The following is a 21,964-nucleotide window of genomic DNA, read 5'->3' as shown; positions in this document are numbered from 1 at the left end:
GCCCCCTCGTATGATAGGATCCATAGGGTTAATGACCTTTCTACGTAGATGGTATTATGACGGCAACAGCTTTGCATATTTCCCTGTCCTACTGACAATTTACTGTCGGGGAGCAGGGCAAATAAGTGCGTGGAGGCATATTGTGTTCCCTGGTACAAGGTAACGTTTGCTGCACAGATATTCGAAGGGATTGTGTCCTCCGACGTATTGCTTATCTTGATAGATCATCTCCAGCTTGCTGGCCTCGGAATTTTTTTTTCAGTAGAGGGCGCTGCGTGTCGACGTCCCTCGAGCCGATGTCCTTCGACAGCCTCCGTATCGGTGCCGACGTCGTCATGCGTATAAATAGACTTGCGCAGCGTCCGGTGCTCAGTTCCGTTTTTCCGCGCTTCGTGGGTCTTGGAATCGCGTTGCTCAGTTCGTTAGTCAGATATATTCATTATTCCTCGAATACCAACTCTTACTCGATGGCTTACTCATCCGAACCGACGACTCCACGGTCCGGCTTCAAAAAATGTCGAGACTGTGGAAAGAAAATGTTGACAGATCCTCACAGGATCTGTTTGTGGTGCCTGGGATCGGAGCACCAATGTTCGGAGTGCGAGGACTGCATGTCCATGACGGCGAAAGCCTTGAAGGAGCGTAAGGGGGAAGCGTGAGAGAGGTAAGACAGTTAAAACTCCTTCGAAAGTTTCCTCGGCAGTCGAGACATTCGTCTCCTCGCCAACACAGGAAACATTCTCGTTCTAGGTCTTGAAGCAGTTCCCACCACTCTTCGAGATCCAAGCATTCGAGTAAGAGACGTCGAAGATCCCCTTCCTCCTCTTTTCTTTCCCCGGAAAGAGTCACCTGCCCCACAAAACATAGCTCTCAGGCTGAGTGGGAGGAATTCCGTAAAAGGATGCTTGGCGTCTTCGAGAAAGCAGCCTCGACCCCCTCGAAGACAGCTGAGGGTGATACCTAGGTAAAAGACCCAAAAAATCGAAACTCCGCGAGTCGTTGCACCCGGCGAAAGAAACTACTCGAGAGCGTCACAAACCCTCGAGCAAAGGCACCGTGCCTTCGACGCACAAATCTGCGTCATCGACGCCATTATCGAAGGGCTCATCGACGCATAGGTCGATCGAATCGACGCCATCTTCGACGCCGAAAAAGAACAAACCCACGGCCGTCACTACCTTACAGCCAGTAGTCATACCCAGGACCTCTATCACGACTATGAGAATGTCATCAACAACCTCGAGTAGGATTCCGTTCCTCTCGAGCTCTTCGAGGCCTCTTCCGATCTTATCGACGCCTTTTTCGGTGTCTTCGAAGCCTTTAATGTCCTCAACGACGACGACGTTTTCTCAACCAATTCCAACAAATTTGGCCCCTTCTGCTCTTGAAATGGGATTTAAGCCATTTCCAAGGTCTGATTATTTCAGACCTTGGTCTTCAATTTATGAAGAAGGGGAGGATTCGGATCAAGAAAGACCCTTTGGGTTGCAGAGAACTACAACACCTGATACCTCTGAGGAAAATCGGTTAAAGGACCTTCGAGAATCCTTACATGAGGCAAGTGGGTTAGATACTTCCCCAGAAATAGAATTTGCCAAACCAGATCCAGGAGAACATGCCGAGACCCCTTACAGAATTTTAATGGCAAGGATTATAGAATTCATGGGTTGGTCTACACCTTCACCTGCATTCCAACAGGATGACCTTACTGACATTTTATTTAAAGGCCCACAGGAGGATCCTGTGGTTCCATTTCACGCTGCATTACAAAGAAAAATACTGGCTAACTGGGAAACTCCTGAGGTTATCCCGGCGGTTAACAAGAAGTTATCAGCCAAATATAGGGTATCTGCTACTGACCCTGATTTTTTGTCTAAACAGCCAACTCCAGAGAGTCTGGTTGTTCAAGCAGCAACTGCATCAGGCAGTAGATCGGCATACCCTACTGTTTCACAGGACAGGGATGACAAAAGATATGACTCTATGGCTAAAAGTCTTTTCTGCATGTAGCATGGCGTTGAAATCTATTAACGCTACTTGTACGCTTGCAAGGTTCAGCCATACACTTTGGAAGTGTGCTTCATCAGCGGCCGACTGCCTCCCAGAGGTAGAAGAAAGGGAAGCGTTTCTAAACATCATTAAGGATGGTAAAAACGCAATGTGTGAATCCCTTCAAACTGGCTTTGATTCTGCTGACAGTATCAGTAGGGCCATGGCGGCAAGTACTACAACCCGCAGATTTGCGTGGTTGTGAAAGTCTGGGTTTGGTTCAGATGTACAAGCCAAACTTTTAAATATGCCCTTTGACGGCTCTTCTTTGTTTGGTAAGAAGGCAGATGACAGCCTAGAAAAGTTAGACATCCAAAGCAGCAGCAAAGTCCCTGCGAGCTGCAATCCGTCAAACGCCATATCGCCCCTCAGGAACCTCCTGAAGAGGTAAGTCCTTTAGCTTTTATTCCACATTCGGAAAAGGCAGAGAACAGTCTGTTCAAAGAGGTCAAAAAAGATTCACCCGAGGTGAACGGGGTAAAAATACAAAATCCGCAGCAGCAGGTGCCTCTTTACCCTCGGCATCTGCATCAGCCACCTCTAAATCACTCTGAGGACTCTCCTCACAAGACACCAGTAGGGGGCAGGCTAACAACATCTGACGGAATGGCAGGCTATATGTCAGATGCTTGGGCATTGGAGACAGTTGCCCAAGGTTACTGCCTGCCTTTTCTACGCATTCCTCAGAGTCCTCCACCAGGGAACAGCTCTCTGAAAGTTCCAGATCCGCTCCTCTTGCAGGAAATTGTAGACCTGCTGGAGAAAGGTGCCATAGAACCGGTACCTGTAGCGGAGAGGAACAAGGGCTGGTACTCCCACCCCCCGACCCCCCCCCTCCTACTTCCTAATACCGAAGGACGGAGGACTGTGCTATCTTGGACTTACGAGAATTGAACAAGTTCCTCTGGATGGTCAAGTTCAAGATGGTAACTCTATCTCAGATCCTTCAGGCCCTCCGGCTCCAGGACTGGCTGGTATCTCTGGACCTTCAGGATGCTTAGTTCCATGTGCCAATCCATCTCAAACACAGGAAATACCTGAGGTTCGCAATTGGCGGCTCTCATTATCAATTTCGAGTTCTGCCATTTGGGCTGACCTCCACCCGAGGGTCTTTCCAAAGCTAATGTCTGTAGTGGCCGCAAGTCTAAGGAGGGAAGGGATTCACGTCTACCCCTACCTGGACGATTGGCTGATCAGATCTGTATCTCCGGAACAAGCTCAGATCCAGCTAGATTATGTCTGCCACTTCCTTCGCAAACTGGGTTTCTCCCTCAATTTAAAGAAGTCCCAGATGATACCATCACAGAGACTCCAGTTCATTGGAGCGGGGCTGGACACTTCCCTGGGAAAAGCCTCGCCACCAGAGGTGAGGGCTCAAGATATTCTGCAGATGGTCACCAAGTTTCAAAATGCCCAACGTCTCCCAGCCTTCGACTTTTTGAGGTTGCTAGGCCTCATGGCATCCTGCATCTTCCTTGTGCCAGAGGCTCGCCTGAGAATGAGATTTCTTCAGTGGGCACTAAGAACTCAATGGTCGCAATTCTCAGGGAGAATGACAGATCTCCTTCAGGTTCCGGACAAGGTGGCTCGAGACCTTCAGTGGTGGGCCTGTCAGGAGAACATTTTGAAAGGAGAACTGTTTTGGCAACCATGGCCGAAGATAACAGTAGTCACAGATGCCTCACTCACGGGGTGAGGAGCCCATGCCAACGACTTGACCATCAGCGGTCGTTGGTCTCCATCGGATTCCAGACTATTTATCAACCTGTTAGAGCTGAGAGCAATCAGACTAGCGCTGAAGGCTTTTCTGCCATCTGTACAGGGGAAAAATGTCTTGATAATGACGGACAACACAGTGGCCATGCACTACCTCAACAAAAGAGGCGTAGGATCACTGCCTCTGTGCAGAGAGGCGATGCAGCTCTGGTTTTGGGCAATCCAAGAAGGAATCGCTCTATCGGCAGTTCACTTAGCTGGAGAGAAAAACTTGACGGGCGGACGCTCTGAGAAGGCAGAGCACAGTCTCTCACGAGTGGGAACTAGCTCAGGAAGTCCTTCAACAGATCTTCACTCTTTGGGGAACCCCTCAAGTGGATCTGTTCGCCACCAGCATCAACAGGAAGTGCGATCAGTTTTGTTCGAGCTGATTTCCTCGAGAGGAGCTCTAGGGGACACGTTCATAGTGGACTGGGTGTTTCCACTTCCTCCAGTCCCTGTCATTCCTCAAATGATCAGGAGGTTGAGAAGGTTCTGGAAAGCCATGATCCTAATCGCCCCGGACTGGGCCAGGAGAACATGGTACCCGGACCTTCTGGACATGTCCATCTGCCCTCCAATTCGTCTTCCACTCAAGGAGAATCTTCTCTCGCAGAAGGGAGGTCAGGTTCTCCATCCAGACATTAGAACCCTCAACCCTCAACCTTCACGCTTGGTATCTGAAAGGTTGAGATACAAGGATTGGGACCTCCCAGATGACGTCATGGAGTTGTTGCTTTCGGCCAGAAGGCCAGCAACAAAGACTTTATACCGCTGCCGTTGGAACAAATTTTGCAGCTGGTGTAGAGAAAAGAATATGGATCCCTTTTCATGTGGTACACCAAAGGTGTTATCTTTTCCACTCTATTTGGCAAATATCGGGCCTTCAGGTTGGCACTATCAAGGGCTATCTCGCGGCGCTATCGATCTTCAAGTGCACTGCAGAGGAACCATCGTATTTCAAGTTACCCTTAGTAATACAATTTCTGAAGGGATTAACCAATGTCTATCCTCCAAGACCATTCCAAGTTCCCTTATGGGACTTAAATTCAGTCTTAAATTTCCTGATGGGTACTCCTTTTGAACCACTCCACTCTTGTTCGCTAAGATTTCTCACCCTTCAAACTGTCTTATTAGTGGCATTGACATCTGCTAGGAGGGTGAGCGAATTACAAGCTCTATCTTGTAAACCCCCTCGTGACAATTTTTCATAAAGACAAAGTTGTCCTACAAGTGAAGCCTAATTTCCTCCCAAAAGTGGTTTCTGAATTCCACATCACTCAGAAGATTACCTTACCTTCATTCTATCCCCCTCCCCATCCGGGGAAAGAGGAAGAAAGACTACATAGTCTGGACCCAAGGCGGGCTTTGAGCTTTTACATCAGCAGACTTGCTAGGATTAGGCAAGCAGACCAACTGTTCGTAGGTAACTCAGGGCACAAATTGGGATTACCGATAACAAAACAGACCATTTCCAGATGGATTATTTTGGCCATTCTGGAATGTTACAAACTGGCAGGGAAAGAGCCTCCTCAAAATCTTAGGGCTCATTCAACCAGGGGTATCTCGGCCTCTTCGGCCCTCCAAAAAGGGGTACCGATTCGAGACATATGTGCGGCTGCCACATGGTCTTCTGCACATACCTTCACAAAAATGTATAACCTGGATTTCTCCTCTAGCCAAGAGACTAGATTTGGCAAAGCTGTGTTGCACTCTGTTCATTCTTGAAGGGAACATGGCAATTTTACTCCCACCTCCAGTTACATACCACTGCTATGGGAGTCTATCAAGATAAGGAATAAGTCGGAGGACACGATCCCTTCGAAGAACAAGTTACTTCTTACCTGGTAACGTTCTTTCGATGGGATGTTTCTCCAACGTATTCCTTATCGCCCCTCCCATCCATCCCCTCAATAAAACTTCCCTTGTGGTTACAGCTTATGCTCCTTCAGGGTCAATAACCAATTCATGGAAAGCAACTGTTAACGTCAAAACGGAACTGAGCAACGGACGCTGCGTGAGTCTATTTATACGCATGATGATGTCGCCGCCGATACGGAGGCTGTCGAGGGGCATCGGCTCGAGGGACGTCGACGCGCAGCGCCCTCTACTGAATAAAAATTTCCAAGGCCAGCAAGCTGGAGATGATCTATCAAGATAAGGAATACGTCGGAGGAACATCCCATCGAAAGAACGTTCCATGTAAGAAGTAACTTGTTCATCTGTGTTGCTCATAGAGCCTAAGGTCAGTCTGCTCTAAAGCTCAGGAATAGGGTTTTCACTAAAGGAGCACGGATTAACTGTACATACAAACTTGAACGGGACAATGGTTTGCTACCTCAGTTACTGCAAATCAGACTCACTTATTTGAAGATGTTTTTTTTCAGTGCTTTTCTGAAAGCTGTATAGTTGTTCACCAGTCTCAAATGTATCGGAATTCCATTCCATGTATGTGCAACTCTCACTGGGAAGGATCGGCCTAGGCCATTCGATCGTTTGAAAGGAGGACAAGACTATCTGCCCCAGTGCTTCGGATCTTAGAGAGCGACCCGACATGTAGTGTGTAATCTGTTCCTTCAAATAGGCGGGTGCCTGCCCAAATAGGCAGCGATGTGCCATCGTCATTGCCTTGAAGGTGATTCTATCCTCAATTGCTAGCCAATGAAGGTCTTGCCTATCTGCTGTTATGAGTTCCCTTCTTGTTTTCTTCCAACTATTCTAACAGCCTGACCGAAATGTCTCCTTTCAGCCCTCCTAGAAATACTTGTATTATTTTAGAAGTCTATCTAGACAAGGACATTTTTTAGTGAAATGCAATCTATTAGATGGAAAAAACACTTACTGGTGATGTCACTTGTGACTTCTACTTCGATTCCTCGTCGCCTTCCCAACCTGCTCCTCTGAACAAAGCAAATCTAGAAAGAGATTTGAAAATGATCATGGGAAGTTGCATTATAAAAGAAAAAAGGTGTTGAATTTCCTCTTCAATAAAAAAAATGCTCTTTCCAATGGATTGTGTTCTCCCCCGTATTCCTCAATTTATGATATTCGTATCCTGCCAGCTTCGGAATTTTTTTTCCGGCAGAGGGTGCTGTGCACAAGGTCGAGGCGTTGATGTCCCTCGACGGGCTCCGTACCGTGTCGGTCACCATCAGTATAAATGGCTTGTGCTGCGCCCATTGGCTTCTGTTCCGTTTTTACGATTGCTTCGCTCTTGAGATTGGCGCGCTTTGAAATTTTCTTCTGAAAATGTCGTCTTCCTCTACCCCTTCTACTCCCTAGACGGGGTTAAAAAAATGTATCGACTGCGGATCGAAGATGTCGATCACAGATCCTCACCGCATTTGTCTCTGGTGCCTAGGTTCAGACCATCGAACCAGCGACTGTGGCTGTCAGTCGATGACGGTGAAGGCCCTTCGTGAGAGGAAAGGTAAACTGGCGGTGGGGCGGGAAGCTTCTAAGGCCTCCTCGTAGGCCTCGTCTAAAAGACAAAAAATCGAGCGATTCGAAAGAATCCGATTGTCATAGACACTCCCGATCTTGCAGTAGATCGAGGCGCTCTTCATCTTCCTCTTCAAAAAAAGTTAAAAGGAGATATAGATGTCCCGCTTCATTATCCGATACATCTACCGAATTGGTACGATGCCCGACTAAGTTGGATTCCCCAAGAAAATGGTAAGATTTTAGAAGGAAGATGATGGAGGTCTTAGAGAATGCGGCCTCAACCTCCTCAAAAGAGCCAGACCCTGGTCGCTCCATCGGACGACACAGGGAAGTCAGGAACTACTGTGGTAAAACCCAGTAGTATGGGTGAAACTTGTAAAACTCGAGTCGAGGCCAGGTTGTTGAAGATTCTGTGAGAATAGTGTTTCCCGACACCGTATAAAAAACAAGTTGTTGAAAACACTTGCGACTTCGTCAACGCTGACGGCTTCGACATTGAAGCCAAAAGCGCCTTTGACGCTTTTGTCAAAGACATCATCAGTGTCCTCGAAGACTCCTTTGATACCATTGAAGGTTCCTTCGACCAAAACTTAAGAACAAGACAGGAGATATACTCCTTTACCAAAATCAGACTTCTTGAAGTCCATGTCTTCTATATTTGAAGAAAGTGGCTCTGAAGAAGAGGTTTCTCCTTTTGGAGTACAATATGGTACTAGAGAGGTCCCAAAGAATTAATCAATCCAGAATCGAAAATGAGACCTGTGTGACACCCTTCACTCCGCTAGTGGCATTGATAAGTCACCTGAGCTAGAGTTTGCAAACCTGACCCTGCAGAACATGCAAATTCAGGGTACAGGAGTTTAATGGATAGAGTGGGTGGAATACATGGGCTTGGGTAGAGCCTCACCCACTTTTGATCAGGATGATATGACTGACATACTTGATCGGGGCCCCCAGAAGGATCCAGTTCTCCCTTTCCATAGGGCACTTCAGAGAACGCTAGAAAAGAACTGGGAAGTTCCTGACAACATTGCTGCAGTAAAAAGTAATTTTCCTAAGAAGTATAGAACTTCTAGTTCTGATCCGGAGTATTTAAACTGGCATCCCACTCCAGAAAGTCTGGTTATTCAAGCTGCAACAACCTCAAGACAGACTGCATATCCATTTATCCCTCCGGATAGAGAGGATAAGAAGGTGGATGCTTGGGCCCGTAAAGTTTTTACTTGGGGTAGCATGGCTCTAAAGTCAACTAATGTCACCTGGCCAGGTTCACCCATACCCTGTGGAACTGCCTTTCGGCGGCGGCTGAACATATTCTGGAAGGCGAGGAAAGGGAATGGCTCCTGAATATTGTCAGACGGAAAGGAGGCAATGGGGGAATGTCTCCAGTCTGGACTGGATACTGCTGATAGTATCAGCAGATCCATGGCTGCAAGCACAGTGCTACGCAGAGTTGCGTGGTTGAGGAAGTCTGGGTTCGCAACAGATGTGCAGGCCAGACTTCTCAATATGCCTTTTGATGGCTTGAGGCTGTTTGGTAGTAAGGCTGATGGAAGCCTAGAAAAACTACAGACCTCAAAAGCGGCAGCTACATCTCTTAGCGCCTCCATGCGACAGCCTCAGAAACCCTATTTGGGCTCATCTTCCTGGAGGGGTCGTCCTTTTCGGTACTACTCCTCTCTTTTGGTAGAGGAAGAGGACCGGCCTTTCAAAGAGTTAAGAGAAATGTCTCTCGTGGTGGACGAGGAAAGACTACAAAGCCAACCTCAGGAACGGCATCTTTGCCCTCAGCCGCTCCTGCAGCCGCCTCCAAATCGCTCTGAGGCCTTATCACACAAAACCCTGGTGGGAGGCAGAATCTCTCAGCATCTGAAAGAATGGCGGGGCAGACTAGCACTGAAGGCCTTCCTGCCCTCTGTACAGCGAAAGAATGTCCTGATAATGACGGACAATACAGTGGCCATGTACTACCTAAACAAGAGGAGGTGTAGGGTCACTACCACTGTGCAGAGTAGCAATGCAGCTCTGGTTCTGGGCAACACGAGAAGGAATCTGTTGGCAGTTCACCTAGCCGGAGAGCAGAACACGGCGGCAGACGCTCTGAGCAGGCAGAACACTGTATCCCACGAGTGGCAGCTAGCTCAGGAAGTCCTTCTAGAGATATTCGCCCTTTGGGGAGCCCCTCCAGTGGATCTGTTCGCGACTGCAGTCAACCGGAAGTGCTAACAGTACTGCTCAAGGGAATTTCCTCTGAGAGGAGCTATAGGAGACGCGTTCGTGGTGGACTGGAAGTTTCCACTTCTGTATGCGTTTTCTCCAGTCCCCGTGATTTCTCAAGTAATCGGGAGGTTGAGAAAGCGCAGGAAAACCAGGATCTTTACTGCCCTGAATTGGGGCAGGAGGACGTGGTACCCGGACCTTCTGGACATGTCCATCTGCCCTCTGATCCCTTGGGATTTAAATCTAGTACTTACGTTTCTAACTTGTATACCTTTTGAGCCTGTGCACTCATGTCCCTTGAGGCTTCTAACATTGAAGACTGTCCTTCTTGTAGCCTTAACGTCAGCCTGCAGGGTTAGTGAACTAGAGGCTCTCTCATGTAAACCCCATATACTACTTACAAGGACAAAGTGGTTCTTAAAGTCAAACCATCTTTCTTACCAAAAGTAGTTTCTGACTTCCACTTGTTACAAAAAATTCTATGACCAAATTTCTACCCTCCTCCTCATTTGGGCAAAGAATAGGAGAGATTGTATAGACTAAACCCTAAAAAGGCTCTCAGTTTTTACATTTCAAGAATGTCAAAATTGCGCCAGGATGACCAACTCTTTGTAGGTTATACTGGCCATAAATTGGGATTAGCAGTGACAAAACGGACCATATCCCGCTGGATCATTCTAGCTATAATTGAATGCTACAGATTGGCGGGAAAAGACCCACCGGATGGGTTGCAAGCCCACTCTACTAGGGGAATGGCTACTTCTGCGGCTCTGAAGAGGGGTCCCTGCAGCAGATTTGTTCAGCTGCAACATGGGCATCAATGCATACCTTCATCAAGCATTATTGCTTAGATGCTTCTTCCTCTAATGAGGGTTTATTTGCCAAGGCGGTACTTCATTCCGTCCATGAGAACAATAACTAGTACTCCCACCTCCAAAACTACCACTGCTATGGGAGTCCATCATAAAATGAGGAATACGTGGGAGGACACAATCCATTCGAAGAACAAGTTACTTACCAACTGGAACGTTCTTTCGACTAAATGTTCCTCCCACATATTCCTCATCACCCCTCCCATCCTACCCTGCAGTACCCTTTACGTTACTTACACTTTCCTCTCACAAAGAGCCTGTCATGAGGCATGCCTGGGCGTTCCTCGAATATTTCCTCGAAAAAACAGAACTGATAGTGACGTCGACACAGTACGGAGCCCGTCGAGTGACATCGACGCCTCGACCTCGTGCACAGCGCCCTCTGCCGAATTTTTTTTTTCCCCCGAAGCAGCGAAGCTGGCAGGATACGAATATTATAAGATGAGGAATACGTTGGAGGAACATCCAGTCGAAAGAACGTTACAGTTGGTAAGTAACTTGTTCTTCTCACAGAATATTGCTGGTCCAAATTGTACCTTCACTGAAGCTCCCTCAACTGCCAATTGTGGGGTTGGGGTCTGTGGTAGGGGGCGTAGTGTCTGCATTTGTATAACTGCGACATCAAGTCAGAAGCAGAGGAAGCTGAGCATTTGAGGCGACTGTCTTGCTAGCTACGCCCACTAATGAGTTTCAATGGTTAGCTGGCGCTGGAAAATATCCATCTAGATGAGGAAACTTTGGGAAGTGATTCCATAAAAGGAACACCTGGGACAAGTAAGACATTGTTCCTTCTCAAAAGTGCTAGGTTGATCGTGGTTAGGTCAGTTAGCAGGTAGTTTTATTCTGTTGTGGAGCAGTGTGGCCTGGACCAGTACAGTGGATTTGAAGCTGGTGTCTGGTAGGCCGAGTTTGTTGTTGCGCAAGTTGATACTATTTCATCTGAATCTTGTTTGATATGTATGTTTTGAAGGAAACGTGGCAGTCTGTGAAAGAGATTTTGTGCAAGGGTGTCAACTGCAGGGTGAAACCGGCAAGATTTATGACGAACAAACCAATCTGCATTTGGGGGATGTTCACTGTTATTGATTTAGAAGAAGAAATGCAGTCTTGGCTAGGTTCAGTTTGAGTTGGGCGCTGGACATGCTGTTCTGGGTCAGGGAAATGCAATCTTTAGTTGTTTTATCGTCTGAAAATTGATGAATGTGAATATTGTTGCTGGCAAGGAAATATCCCAGGATTCCATGGTAATGTCTGAGTTTCATGGGTGAGGGGGATGTATGCCTGTGCAACTCAAAGGTGGTGGTTAGCGGTGGCGATCTGTAGGTATCCACCTGGGAATACCTGATGGTGCTCTTCTTGGTTGGAATCAAGCCAAAGAGGCAGATTTATTCTATTCCAATACCCATGCTCTTGTATATTACATTGATGATGGTGCAGAGTGCATCTTCTACCACTTGGATTGTGCTAGTCACTATGCTGCAGCTGGGTCTGAAGCCGATTAATTTCACTCAGATACTCTTCAATGCCCTTCAAGTTTTCTGTTCTTGGTCTATTATCACCTCACTTTCTCTGACGCCACAGTGTGACCTTGGTGTACTGGCACATGGGTTTCAGAGATGCTTCTATCTGTACTACAATCTCGGAAATCCAACATTGTCGCTGCTTATTGAAGAGGATCAGATTGTTTAGTCTTTGTTAGACATCAAGCCATTTAATTCAACCAGTATTTCCCAGAATATCCCAGTGCCTTCTTCATGCATAAGCATTGCTGAATGAGTTGCATGCCTGTGAGTCATAGATGGTTTATACAAATTCTTGATTACTGGGCAAACTCTATCCAAGGAAGAATTTTCAGCCTGATAAGGAAGCTAGTTTGCACCAATTTTCAACCAGCTGCTACTCTTTCAAATGACTTAATTTAACAGCTCCACACCATTCCTTACGTGCTAAATTCTTCGAATTTGATCTGCATCCTTTGGGGAGGTTACAAAAAGTGCTCATTACATACCAATTTTTACTGCCACCACTCAAATATTTTATCATTAGTTTAGCTATCGAAGCACCAGCAACTGCAAACAAATGCAATTCTTCAATTTGTGTTAGACTAGACGGAAATGGAGTATAAAACCACCTGCTCAAGAGCCTTTTTGACTGCTGACCTATTAGTGTCTGCAGCGAAAATTGCTGTAGTCTCTAGAGTCTTGATCCTCTAAGGCGAAGGTGTGACTTGTCTCTTTGGGACAAATCTGAGAACCTCCTCCTTCAGTTCATTTTACATAAAAATACAAAATTCATTGGTCTTTCATTTAAGAAACATTGTGTGTGCAATCACATTAAATGACAATCTGTGTATTTAGCTGACTTGTTGGAGTGGACTGGAGGGTTTTGTATGATGTGGCCCCAAGATGGTGATAGGTGTGATATTCCCTTTGTTCGTCTCCTCAGACTTCGTAAAGGCCAGACCACCCGGCGTCGGAGATCGATAATAACCAAAGGTAATTGTGTCCCACTTGCCCTGCCACAGAAATGCCAAAGACCTCAGGACATCAACACTCACTCACCCGAGGAAACGTGCCTGCTAGTTTCTTCGAGCTGAATTACAACCACTTCCTCACTTAATTAATGGATATTCCAGCATTCCACTAACTCACGATGGAAGGCAGTTGGCAGTCTTGTAATGTCGCTGAGCCGTAAGCCAACACAAGAGATTTGTGGCCTTGGCATCATCTTGGAATCTTATTTAAAGCCTGGCCCACCTCCAGCAAGTGGACATTCACACATACAGCCCCCCCTTTGAGTGTAATCAGTGGGGGGGATACCATTCACCTTCGATCCTCATCAATCGAACAGGATCAGTGAATCCTTATCACCTAGGGCCCAGTCAGAACAGGGAACATTGAGATGTTCCATGCTGGGCAAATCCGAAATACACTACCTACACCCTCATGGGTAGAAAAGTCTGCAGGCAGCCATTTCTCTTCTTGGACCTGGAGTTTGTAGACTTATCCACCACTGCTCCTTGCATGGGAAGGACACCGCTGGCTGACACAAGGGAGCCTTTGACGAGTATAAACCCAGAAGAAGCTTTAGACATGTGTGCCCCTGGGAGAAGGAGAAGATGTCACCTGGAAAAAGGTGGACATTCTTCTAGCACTGATAAAGAAATTTGCATCTGGGGCGGGGGAAGAAAACCCAGGGGAGGTGCATTATGGGAAATGGTAGCCAGAGCAAAAGAGCTTTACAGCATTACAATGTGGTGAAATCATGCCAGAGAATTATTGCAAGTAAGAAACTGGTGGAAACTAAGCCAGTAGAATCTTCAGAAAAAGAATACTTGGTGGAAAGGATGCCAGGAGGTCCACACAATTGGGGTGGAAGGGCTACTGTAAAGCAAGCCATTGAACCTTTGAAACTGCAGAAGGGGAATACTAGTGAGAGTAACGCCAGGAACGTAGGAAAGAGCCCATCGAATGGGAACCCTCAGCATTGGAAGTACCCACAAGGGAGAGAAGCGGAGTGCCTCTACAGTTGGTTTTGTAGTATAGGGCTGGACGCTGCAGTTATAGGTTGCATCTTTTGTTGGTGGGAACTTTATACTTTGGCTTGTGTAGATTAGGGTAAACTGGAGGGGTAGTGGGCCCCCAACAGGACTACTTAAGATTTGGTTTTGGAACATTTTGGTTGGCCCACTTGTTAGAACATTTGTTTTAGATAGCTTTGGGGGCAACCCTGTTGGCACCGGCACAGACTTTTCATTTAAACCTCACGTTCGAAACTGGGAACACCTCCACACCCTCACTTTGTGTTATCACATTGTTAGGCAGAATCCTGTGCAGTTCCCTTGGGGAGCACTACAGAAGATTAAGACTACAGGTATGAGCAATAAATCCCCTTTGGTATCAGTCCGTACCACAAAGATTTAGTTGGTAGCTGTGGCTAAGCAGTCAGACTTCTCTCAAGAGGGAGATGAGCAGTATTCAGGGTTTACACAATAGGACTACAGTACTATGGCACAAGGAAACACTGACCAAAGCTTTGTATTAACAAGAATAGATATATTTATTTTACACGCTTCTAGTTCAACACATTAATCACAGTTAATAAAGCAAGTTGGAATCAGTCAAGAAAAGTATAAACAAGGAAGAGACTCTCGTCGTGGAGGAAGGTTCGAGTTACTGCACTGCCCAGGGATGAAACCAGCCGCGGTGGTGCTGCCAAACGAAATAAAAGGTAGTCTCCTTTAGATCGCGGTCTGGGTGGACGGGTGCCTGGCTATCCGGTCTCCGAGTGCAGGGCACTGGTGATTCGACCAAGGCAGGTCCTGGAAGGCGATTGCAAAACTGGTTGGCCCCACCAGCTCAAGGGAAGAAGGCTCTTGCAGGTGAAGATCTTCTCTCGTTGTGTGGAGAATAGTGGTGAGACGCTGCAACAGGGCTTCACCAGTGGTTCAGTTGGTGCAGATGTATTTGGCTTCTCTCCTCTTCGGCTTCTTCGTTCCAGTGGCGACGTCTTGCTCTTCCAGTTCTCAGGACCCTGCTTTTCTGCAAAAGATCCCCATTCATACAGCCTAGCTGTCACTCACACAGTGGAGTGGTCATCCTGGCGTGAGACCCTCTAGCCTATCCGGGCAGAGTGTGACATGGGTTGCTGAAGCAACCCTGTCCAGGGGTTCTACTCCCCCTCCCCCACAATGGGTCCACCCCAGACTCAGTGGCGCCGAAAGGAGGGCTTCTTGGCAGAAGCCCGCCAAAAGGACGAACAAAGGATCCCTGACCTGGGTTAGGATCCTAGAGAAAGACACGAGAAATATACAACCGGAGTAAAGTTAATATAAAAATAAACCGGCGGTATGTTGGAGGCTGTCAGTAATTGTGGTAGCCTCGAAAAATGGGAAAAATCCCATAGGGAAATATTCCGGGTCGAATGTTTTTGGTAGTAACCACTGCCACCAGCCAGAAACCTTTGAGAGAGGGTCTGTACGGTACCCTCTCGAAAATGAACGTAAGGGAAAAACTATTAACCCTTCCCAGTACCTCCATAGTAAGATGGGTTGTACTGGTTTTGTTCATAACGAGTGACTAGTAAAGTCAATGAGGACTTTTCATGCCCTGGGAGACAGTAGTCAGTCCCAGGGTATGGAGTCTATGTTTGGGGGTCGCTACGACACCCTGGTGTCACTGCACGGAGTGTGCTGTTTAACACATGTGGATAAAGATGGTTCCTATGAGGGTGAGAAACCCCATAGACATTAAACACAGAAAACAGCCTAGAACACACACACAGCAAATATGCCTAAGAGTGGGAAAAAGTCTCACTCTTAGCAGGAGAAAAAAACAAACCCTTCAAACCCAGCAAAGCTGCTAGGGGACTCTATAGGTAAGGGAAATTAGCCATAGAATGAGAATTCTCCCTAACACAAATCCCTGACACATTTTCCATAGCTATTCAATTTCCTTGTTTTTTTAGGTACAGGTGTTTTACCAAACTCTATCCTAAGAATATCATTGAATAAAAAAGGCGGTTTAACCCTGTCCCAAAATGCTTTGCTTGTATCATTGTTCGGTGTCACCACACAGGTCACCAAGAGATCTCGCTTCTTGAATCGTTAGAAGACCATTTATGGATGTAGCTAATCAGCACAGACAGCTGGGCCTTGATTTCTCTATAAGGTTAGAATCGCTTCTAAATCAAAATGTTGTTAAAATAGTTGATCACAAATTGTTCAGAATATCTGACAAATACTAAATCCATCAATATTTAATGAATGGGCTATGACATTGCACAACCCAAAGTACATGACCTCATATTCAGAATGGCTGAAGGGTATAAGTGGCCTTCCACTTATTACTAAACCTTGCCCCATAGCAGGTGATAAACCCACAATAAATCCAAAATGGTCAATGTTTTTGCAACATTTACAAATTTGAAAATGATGACTAATCCACAACCATAAGGCTACGGTCCATGGTCGCATTGTTTCAACCCTCAATCATCCACACAGGGTTGCACATCTTATCTTTGTGACCGCACAATAAAACAAATGGACTACTTTGGGCCTGCCAATCCATTCTAAAGAGACTCTTGGTGGTGTAACTATTGATGCCTTTCTTGAATCCAATAATGTCTCAATCTGACAAAATTAACTCAAATTCAGTTTCTGAATCCATTGCTCAATTATGAGGTTGGGTTACCGGATTCGTTGGTTTCTGAAACACATGCTGAAATTCAGTGACCAGCGGGGACATTTGACACATTAGCAAAAGACAATTGTTCCACAGACCTCATTGATTACTTCAGACCCTCCAAGTGCAAAAGGAAAAACATATGATCACTGAGTGGGTTCCATTTGATTATTCGTGTTAAGCTTCCATCGCCAAGTAATGCCAATTTTGAAAAATTGGTGTTGAAATTAAAACAAAAGATAGTTTTATGGTTCTTTATACACCCACATTGACCTTGGAGTCGAACATTTCCCATCCATCTGTGGGCAGCATCAACCTAAAGTTTTAAAATAAGCTAATATTTCTTCAATTTATCTAAACTCTGCAAAACAGACACTTCATGGATAACATCCTACCCTTCTACAGCATACTGTTTCCTGGAGGTCATTGCCTGTCTCCAATCTCCGTTTGTACCCCAATAACTAGAAACATCCGGAATTTGGAAAGCCTACAAATCCTTTCTCATGTCAGGGACCTGCTGAGGAGAGGTAGACACTAGAATGGTCTTGCATTTCGCCTCTTCATTTTTTGTAAATGAATATCAATGTGTATTACTATTTGATCAAACCCAGCAAAGACCAGTTGGGCGAGCTTCCTTGTGCAGTTCATCTGTAAACCCCTACAATGACCCACTTCGTGTCTGCAGTTAACTGTTGGAACTATGGGATGTTTGCACTGCACTATATTGTTCCTACAAATCACAAATAGTCAAATAGGCATGGAGTACTGTATCGGTATGAAGAACGAACCAATCTCGACCAAAAAGCCAGATGGGTGTCCCAAGACCGTGTCAGCCACTGCTACCAATGGCACAGTCGAAGGCCTGCTAATTATCCAAAAACAAACCTCACATTAAAAGAATCGGAGACAGGCTAATGTTCCTTAAACCTGTACGGATTACCTAACCGGTTCCCCACCAAATGTTGTGGTTTTACCCTAATGGGAAGTAATTTTCAATTTTACACTGGAACTTCGGTGGACCTACAGTGAGATTCCCAGAACAGTTCCAGCAATTGTTTGAGTTGTCCATGCTTGATAATTTGGCATTGCTGCCTTTGAGGAATTGTCCATACAAAACATCTTCCCTACTTGTTCTCTAAGCCTACAATGCCGCCAGTGAAGTAACAGCAAGATTATGCACCACAATGTTTTTTTCCTTCTTTAACCAAACTTGCTCTGCAATGTTTTGGGACACACGGTTAGGCTGCCTGAAAATGTCTTCTCCTTGTATATGGTTACCTGCCTATCTGTCTGAGTCCTCTTTTCTATCATATTTTAAAATGTATGTATGTATGAGTCAGTATTACCTACTAAACTGTTCTGGGACAAAACCACCTGGGTTCTAGGAGGACCACTTGCTTTTGGAGTCTCGGGCAACCCTGAATTACTGCTAGAGTGTCCTCTTGAGACTGCCTCCTCTGTCCCATACGTTGCTCATCCCAACCAAGGTTTTGACCTTTGCTATTCATATCCTCTACAACTTACCATGGTCTTTGTCCACCCCTGCATGCTGCCTTCATGGTGCATTGCTACACATGCAAAATTGTTTCCTAGTCACATCTCTCCTTCCGCTGTTAAAATCCATCCATAAACTAGCCATCACTGTCCTTATCTATTATAATCTGTCTCCCACTTCTCATTTCCTTACTCAATAGCTCCTCAGCCTGATCATTCACCTTGAGTTGCCTCCCAGTTTTCTATTGCACTCTCCTTCCCGCCCCTGGAACTTTTCAGCTCCTGAAATTTAGTACATTCCAAAGGGACTGGCGTTGGAATCTGTTTTAAAAACCCTCTTCCCAAGGAGGTAGACCCGGCCCACCAATTGGCCCCAAACTCTGCATTGCTTATCTGTATTCATCTGTAAATACTAATGTGTTCATGTCAGTCTTGTGCTGTCTGTGTTTACTGTTGCAACTTCTTCCACCAGCACCATCCAGCTTAATGTAATCACTACTATATCATTAATATGTAAAGGACTCCTCAAAGAGGCTGTTCCGATCACCAGTATCTCATAGGTATAATTGCAGGTAGTTTTACATTTTCTATAAACGTCAAAATTCAAACCAGAGACTTTGAACTTGAGAGAGAATCTGCCCGATTTCAATGCCAGGCATGCTGTGTGGGCGACACAACAAGGCTATTGCCAGGGACTGTCTTTTGTGTCTGAGGATAACCATAATGTGGGCTGAGACAGGTTATCCAGGTATCCCTACTGGCTCAGAATGTGTAATCTAGTTATGTTTGTATAAATGCAACCTGTACTTTCTGTAAAGTCGAAGCAGTGTAGAGTGACATTGAGATGTGCTCGTAATGTCGTAGCTGTGACTTTGGTTTGCACAATTTCTGTGAACATTACAAATTGAAGATATTTTAAGCTGAATTTCAGTTTTGATATTCTTAAAATTTATTGAACTAGTAAATGCATTCAAGGTCCAATGTAATGCTTTTTAAAATTTTATTCAATGACCCAAGTTTTCTGTTCAAACAAACTTCAATCACTGGATGGCAATAGGGCTCCTTTTGAGATGTCTTCTCCATGGATTTATGCAGCACACCGCTCTTTGGGGATTTAGAGGGAGTAGTTGAATCATGCTGTCACATTGTGGCATGCAGGAGTTTGTGCCAAGAGTGATGTACTGTGTAGGCATTTATAGTACTATCTCACTTTCTAGGTTCTGGAATGGGAATCCACATCTGTTGAAGTACTCTTGTCTCTTTCTCCTGCAGATTGGCACCATCACTGCTGATATGATTGAGATGATTTTCTCCAATAACCCAGAGCAGCAGCTGTCAGCCACACAGAAATTTCGAAAGTTGTTATCTAAAGGTGAGAGGTGCAAGGATGGAACAAACGTGTCTCGTCTTTAGGGACGAGATGCTTTTATTGCTCATTTGTTGGCCCATTTTATACCCAGTAAAGGGCTGCCCCTATTACCAAACAGGAATATATGCAATTTGGCTAAATTATAAAAAATAGTTTCTAGATGGTTCTAACCTCACCTATATATCTCTCATAATGTATACATTCACACAGCCTTTATGCAAACAAAATAAAAACATAACCATTATGTTATGACTTAAAGAACTTGTGAATACCTGCAAAGACTTCATCAGGGACATTTCTTATTTCTTAAGCGACGTTGCTCATTCAGAAAATACCCTCACTACTCTGGGTAAGCCCCATAGCTTGTTTTGCTGGCTTTTTAAGGTTCTGAATCATTCTTTTCTCCTCATCAATATATAATCCAAACATCACTGGGGCCAAAATGTATTTTTACATGCTGATTTGATAACCCGTATGGCTACCCAAGGCATGGCTACTTGAAAAATGCCCCTCAACTTCCTTGGTTATTTTTCTTACCCAGTTTGTCTTAGTTTTAGTTAGTTGCCTGCTGTTTACATTTCGATGTGCTGCCCTGCAGTGTAGCCATTTTTCTACACTGGTAGCCAATTGCTCCTTGAAAAGGAACAAGGTGACTTTCTATTGATTAAGTTCTGTGATAAAGCAACTGCAATTAGTGTACTTAGTGTTTGTGTTCAGGCTGCAATGGCAATGTTTTTCAGTTAGCCTAATTACGCTTTGGCTCAGAGCTCACAAAGGCAGTAGAATTCCTATTTTGGATATCACCCATAATCTTTTAGTTCCCGTTCCCCCACCACCAATATAGCTGTTTAATCACAGACCTATTTTTGGTGGTCAGCAGGACTTCTGAATTTCTGTCCCACTGCAACCCTTTTTCCTTAACTTAAGGCGTATGTTCATGGGTCACCAATAAGGCTCCCAGTCCCAGGGGTGCCTCGCAATAAGCAGATTGGTGTCCAAGGGTGATGAGATTCCCCCTTCATTGGTTTTAGGTAGTCGGTTGGTGGCAGCTGTTAGCTGCTTTTGACTTCGCCAAGGGTGGAAACCATTTTAGCCGATTGGTAACTGTTGGGGTAACAATGTATTTTTTTGCCGTCTTTCTCTGCAATTATTGGGGCTTTCTTTGTTGCAGCAACCACGAGGTAGGTTTAAAATGGCTCTATGGTTTGGACCAGTCTAAATCCTTGGCTGTCTATTGCATCCTGTTGGGGTGCTCTCGGTTGAGTGAATATTCACACCCAGGAAAGACAGATTGGCCAATCACAATCTGCCTTTCCCGGGTGCAATTACCGCCCGCACCCGGGAAAGACAGATTGGCCAATCACAATCTGCCTTTCCCGGGTGCAATTACCACCCGCACCCGTGGCATAAAATGGAAAAGGAACCCTGGGGTGCAAATAGCTGTCACGCCCCGGGTGGAGGGAGGGGCACGTGGGAGGGCATGGCCTTTAATGGCCCACAGCTCGGGTCTACCATAGCTCGGAGTGGCAGGCTATTAAGGGCTATGTCCGCTCGTCCACCCGGGCATGAAAGCTACATTCACGGGCCACCTGATCCCATAAAATGATTGGTGGGCTGGCTTTGGCTTTCTCCTGTGTATGGTGGTTTAAGGAGAAACCCTCTAAGCGAAGTCTTGCACTGCAACTTTTAGGAAGAGCAGGTTTAATTATGAGCTGGAGGATTGCTCTCTGTTGATACAATTTTGTGATTCCTTTCGGCCATGCTTGGTGAGTGCTGTATACTGGGCTGAGGCTGATTCCAGGTCTGGATTTTTTTCTGCTAGACGTCCAACCCGGGCCTCTCGTCCTGTTTCGGTTCCACCCTTGTGTGCTTGGCCAGGGCTTCCATGTTGGGACCTCCTCCATGCTATTGTAACACCACATCCCGGCGTTTACTGCCTTCGATCTGTTGGGTAACCAATGTTCTGGCTTCTGCTTCTTGGGCCATTCTAGGTTGCACCCACCATTTTCGCGATGCTGCGACTGTCTTCTGCTGGACTGCTTCCTTTTGCCTGTTGAGCAGCCAGAGTGTGTTGGGGAGAATTCTCATTGTTGTGCTAATTCCCTTCAACCTTGGAGACCCTTAGCTCGTTGCTGGACCTTGGACGTTTTAATTTTAACCCTGGAGAGTGAGTGAGACTTTTCGCCACTCTCGCTTGTGTTTTTACCTGATTTGGATTATGCCTTTTCGCTGTTTTTGGAGTCTGACAAACTCCTTAGACATTTACTTTTGCATGGCGACACACAGCACCTTCAGTGCAGTGTCACAGAGAAATCCTTTTAGATTTCTCACAAGGTTTAAATTCCTTTTCTTGGGTGGACTATAGTTCCCAAGAATAGTAAAGTGAAATTGACTTTACTTACCTTTTCTCTTTGTAAGTCCAGCACACCCCATCTTTTGTGGATTGCTGGGGGTTACCTGGTAGCCCCTTCTCCTACATTCTCATGTAACATTTTTGTTACCCTCACTATGTTAAATGGTTGGTGACAGTGTTTTAATTTTTCCTACCATTGTGCTTTTCTACCGCAGGCTGAACCCTT

The 21,964-nt window shown here is 45.7% G+C and overlaps 1 protein-coding gene across 1 annotated transcript in view; it reads left to right on the top strand.

Annotated features, from left to right (window-relative positions):
- The window catches only part of KPNA1 (karyopherin subunit alpha 1), a 1,070,482-nt gene that overhangs the window by 339,719 nt on the left and 708,799 nt on the right, over positions 1-21,964 (top strand). The window contains exon 4 of the mRNA XM_069635818.1: positions 19,289-19,388. Coding sequence (XP_069491919.1) covers positions 19,289-19,388 — 100 coding nt within the window. The remainder of the gene's footprint in view (positions 1-19,288; positions 19,389-21,964) is intronic.

This window comes from Ambystoma mexicanum, chromosome 7p (genome assembly GCF_040938575.1).
Source record: "Ambystoma mexicanum isolate Mex_15411 chromosome 7p, UKY_AmexF1_1, whole genome shotgun sequence".
NCBI classification, from domain to species: domain Eukaryota; kingdom Metazoa; phylum Chordata; class Amphibia; order Caudata; family Ambystomatidae; genus Ambystoma; species Ambystoma mexicanum.
The sequence above is the reverse complement of the archived record's forward strand: the minus strand, read 5'-3'. Positions and strand labels throughout refer to the sequence as shown.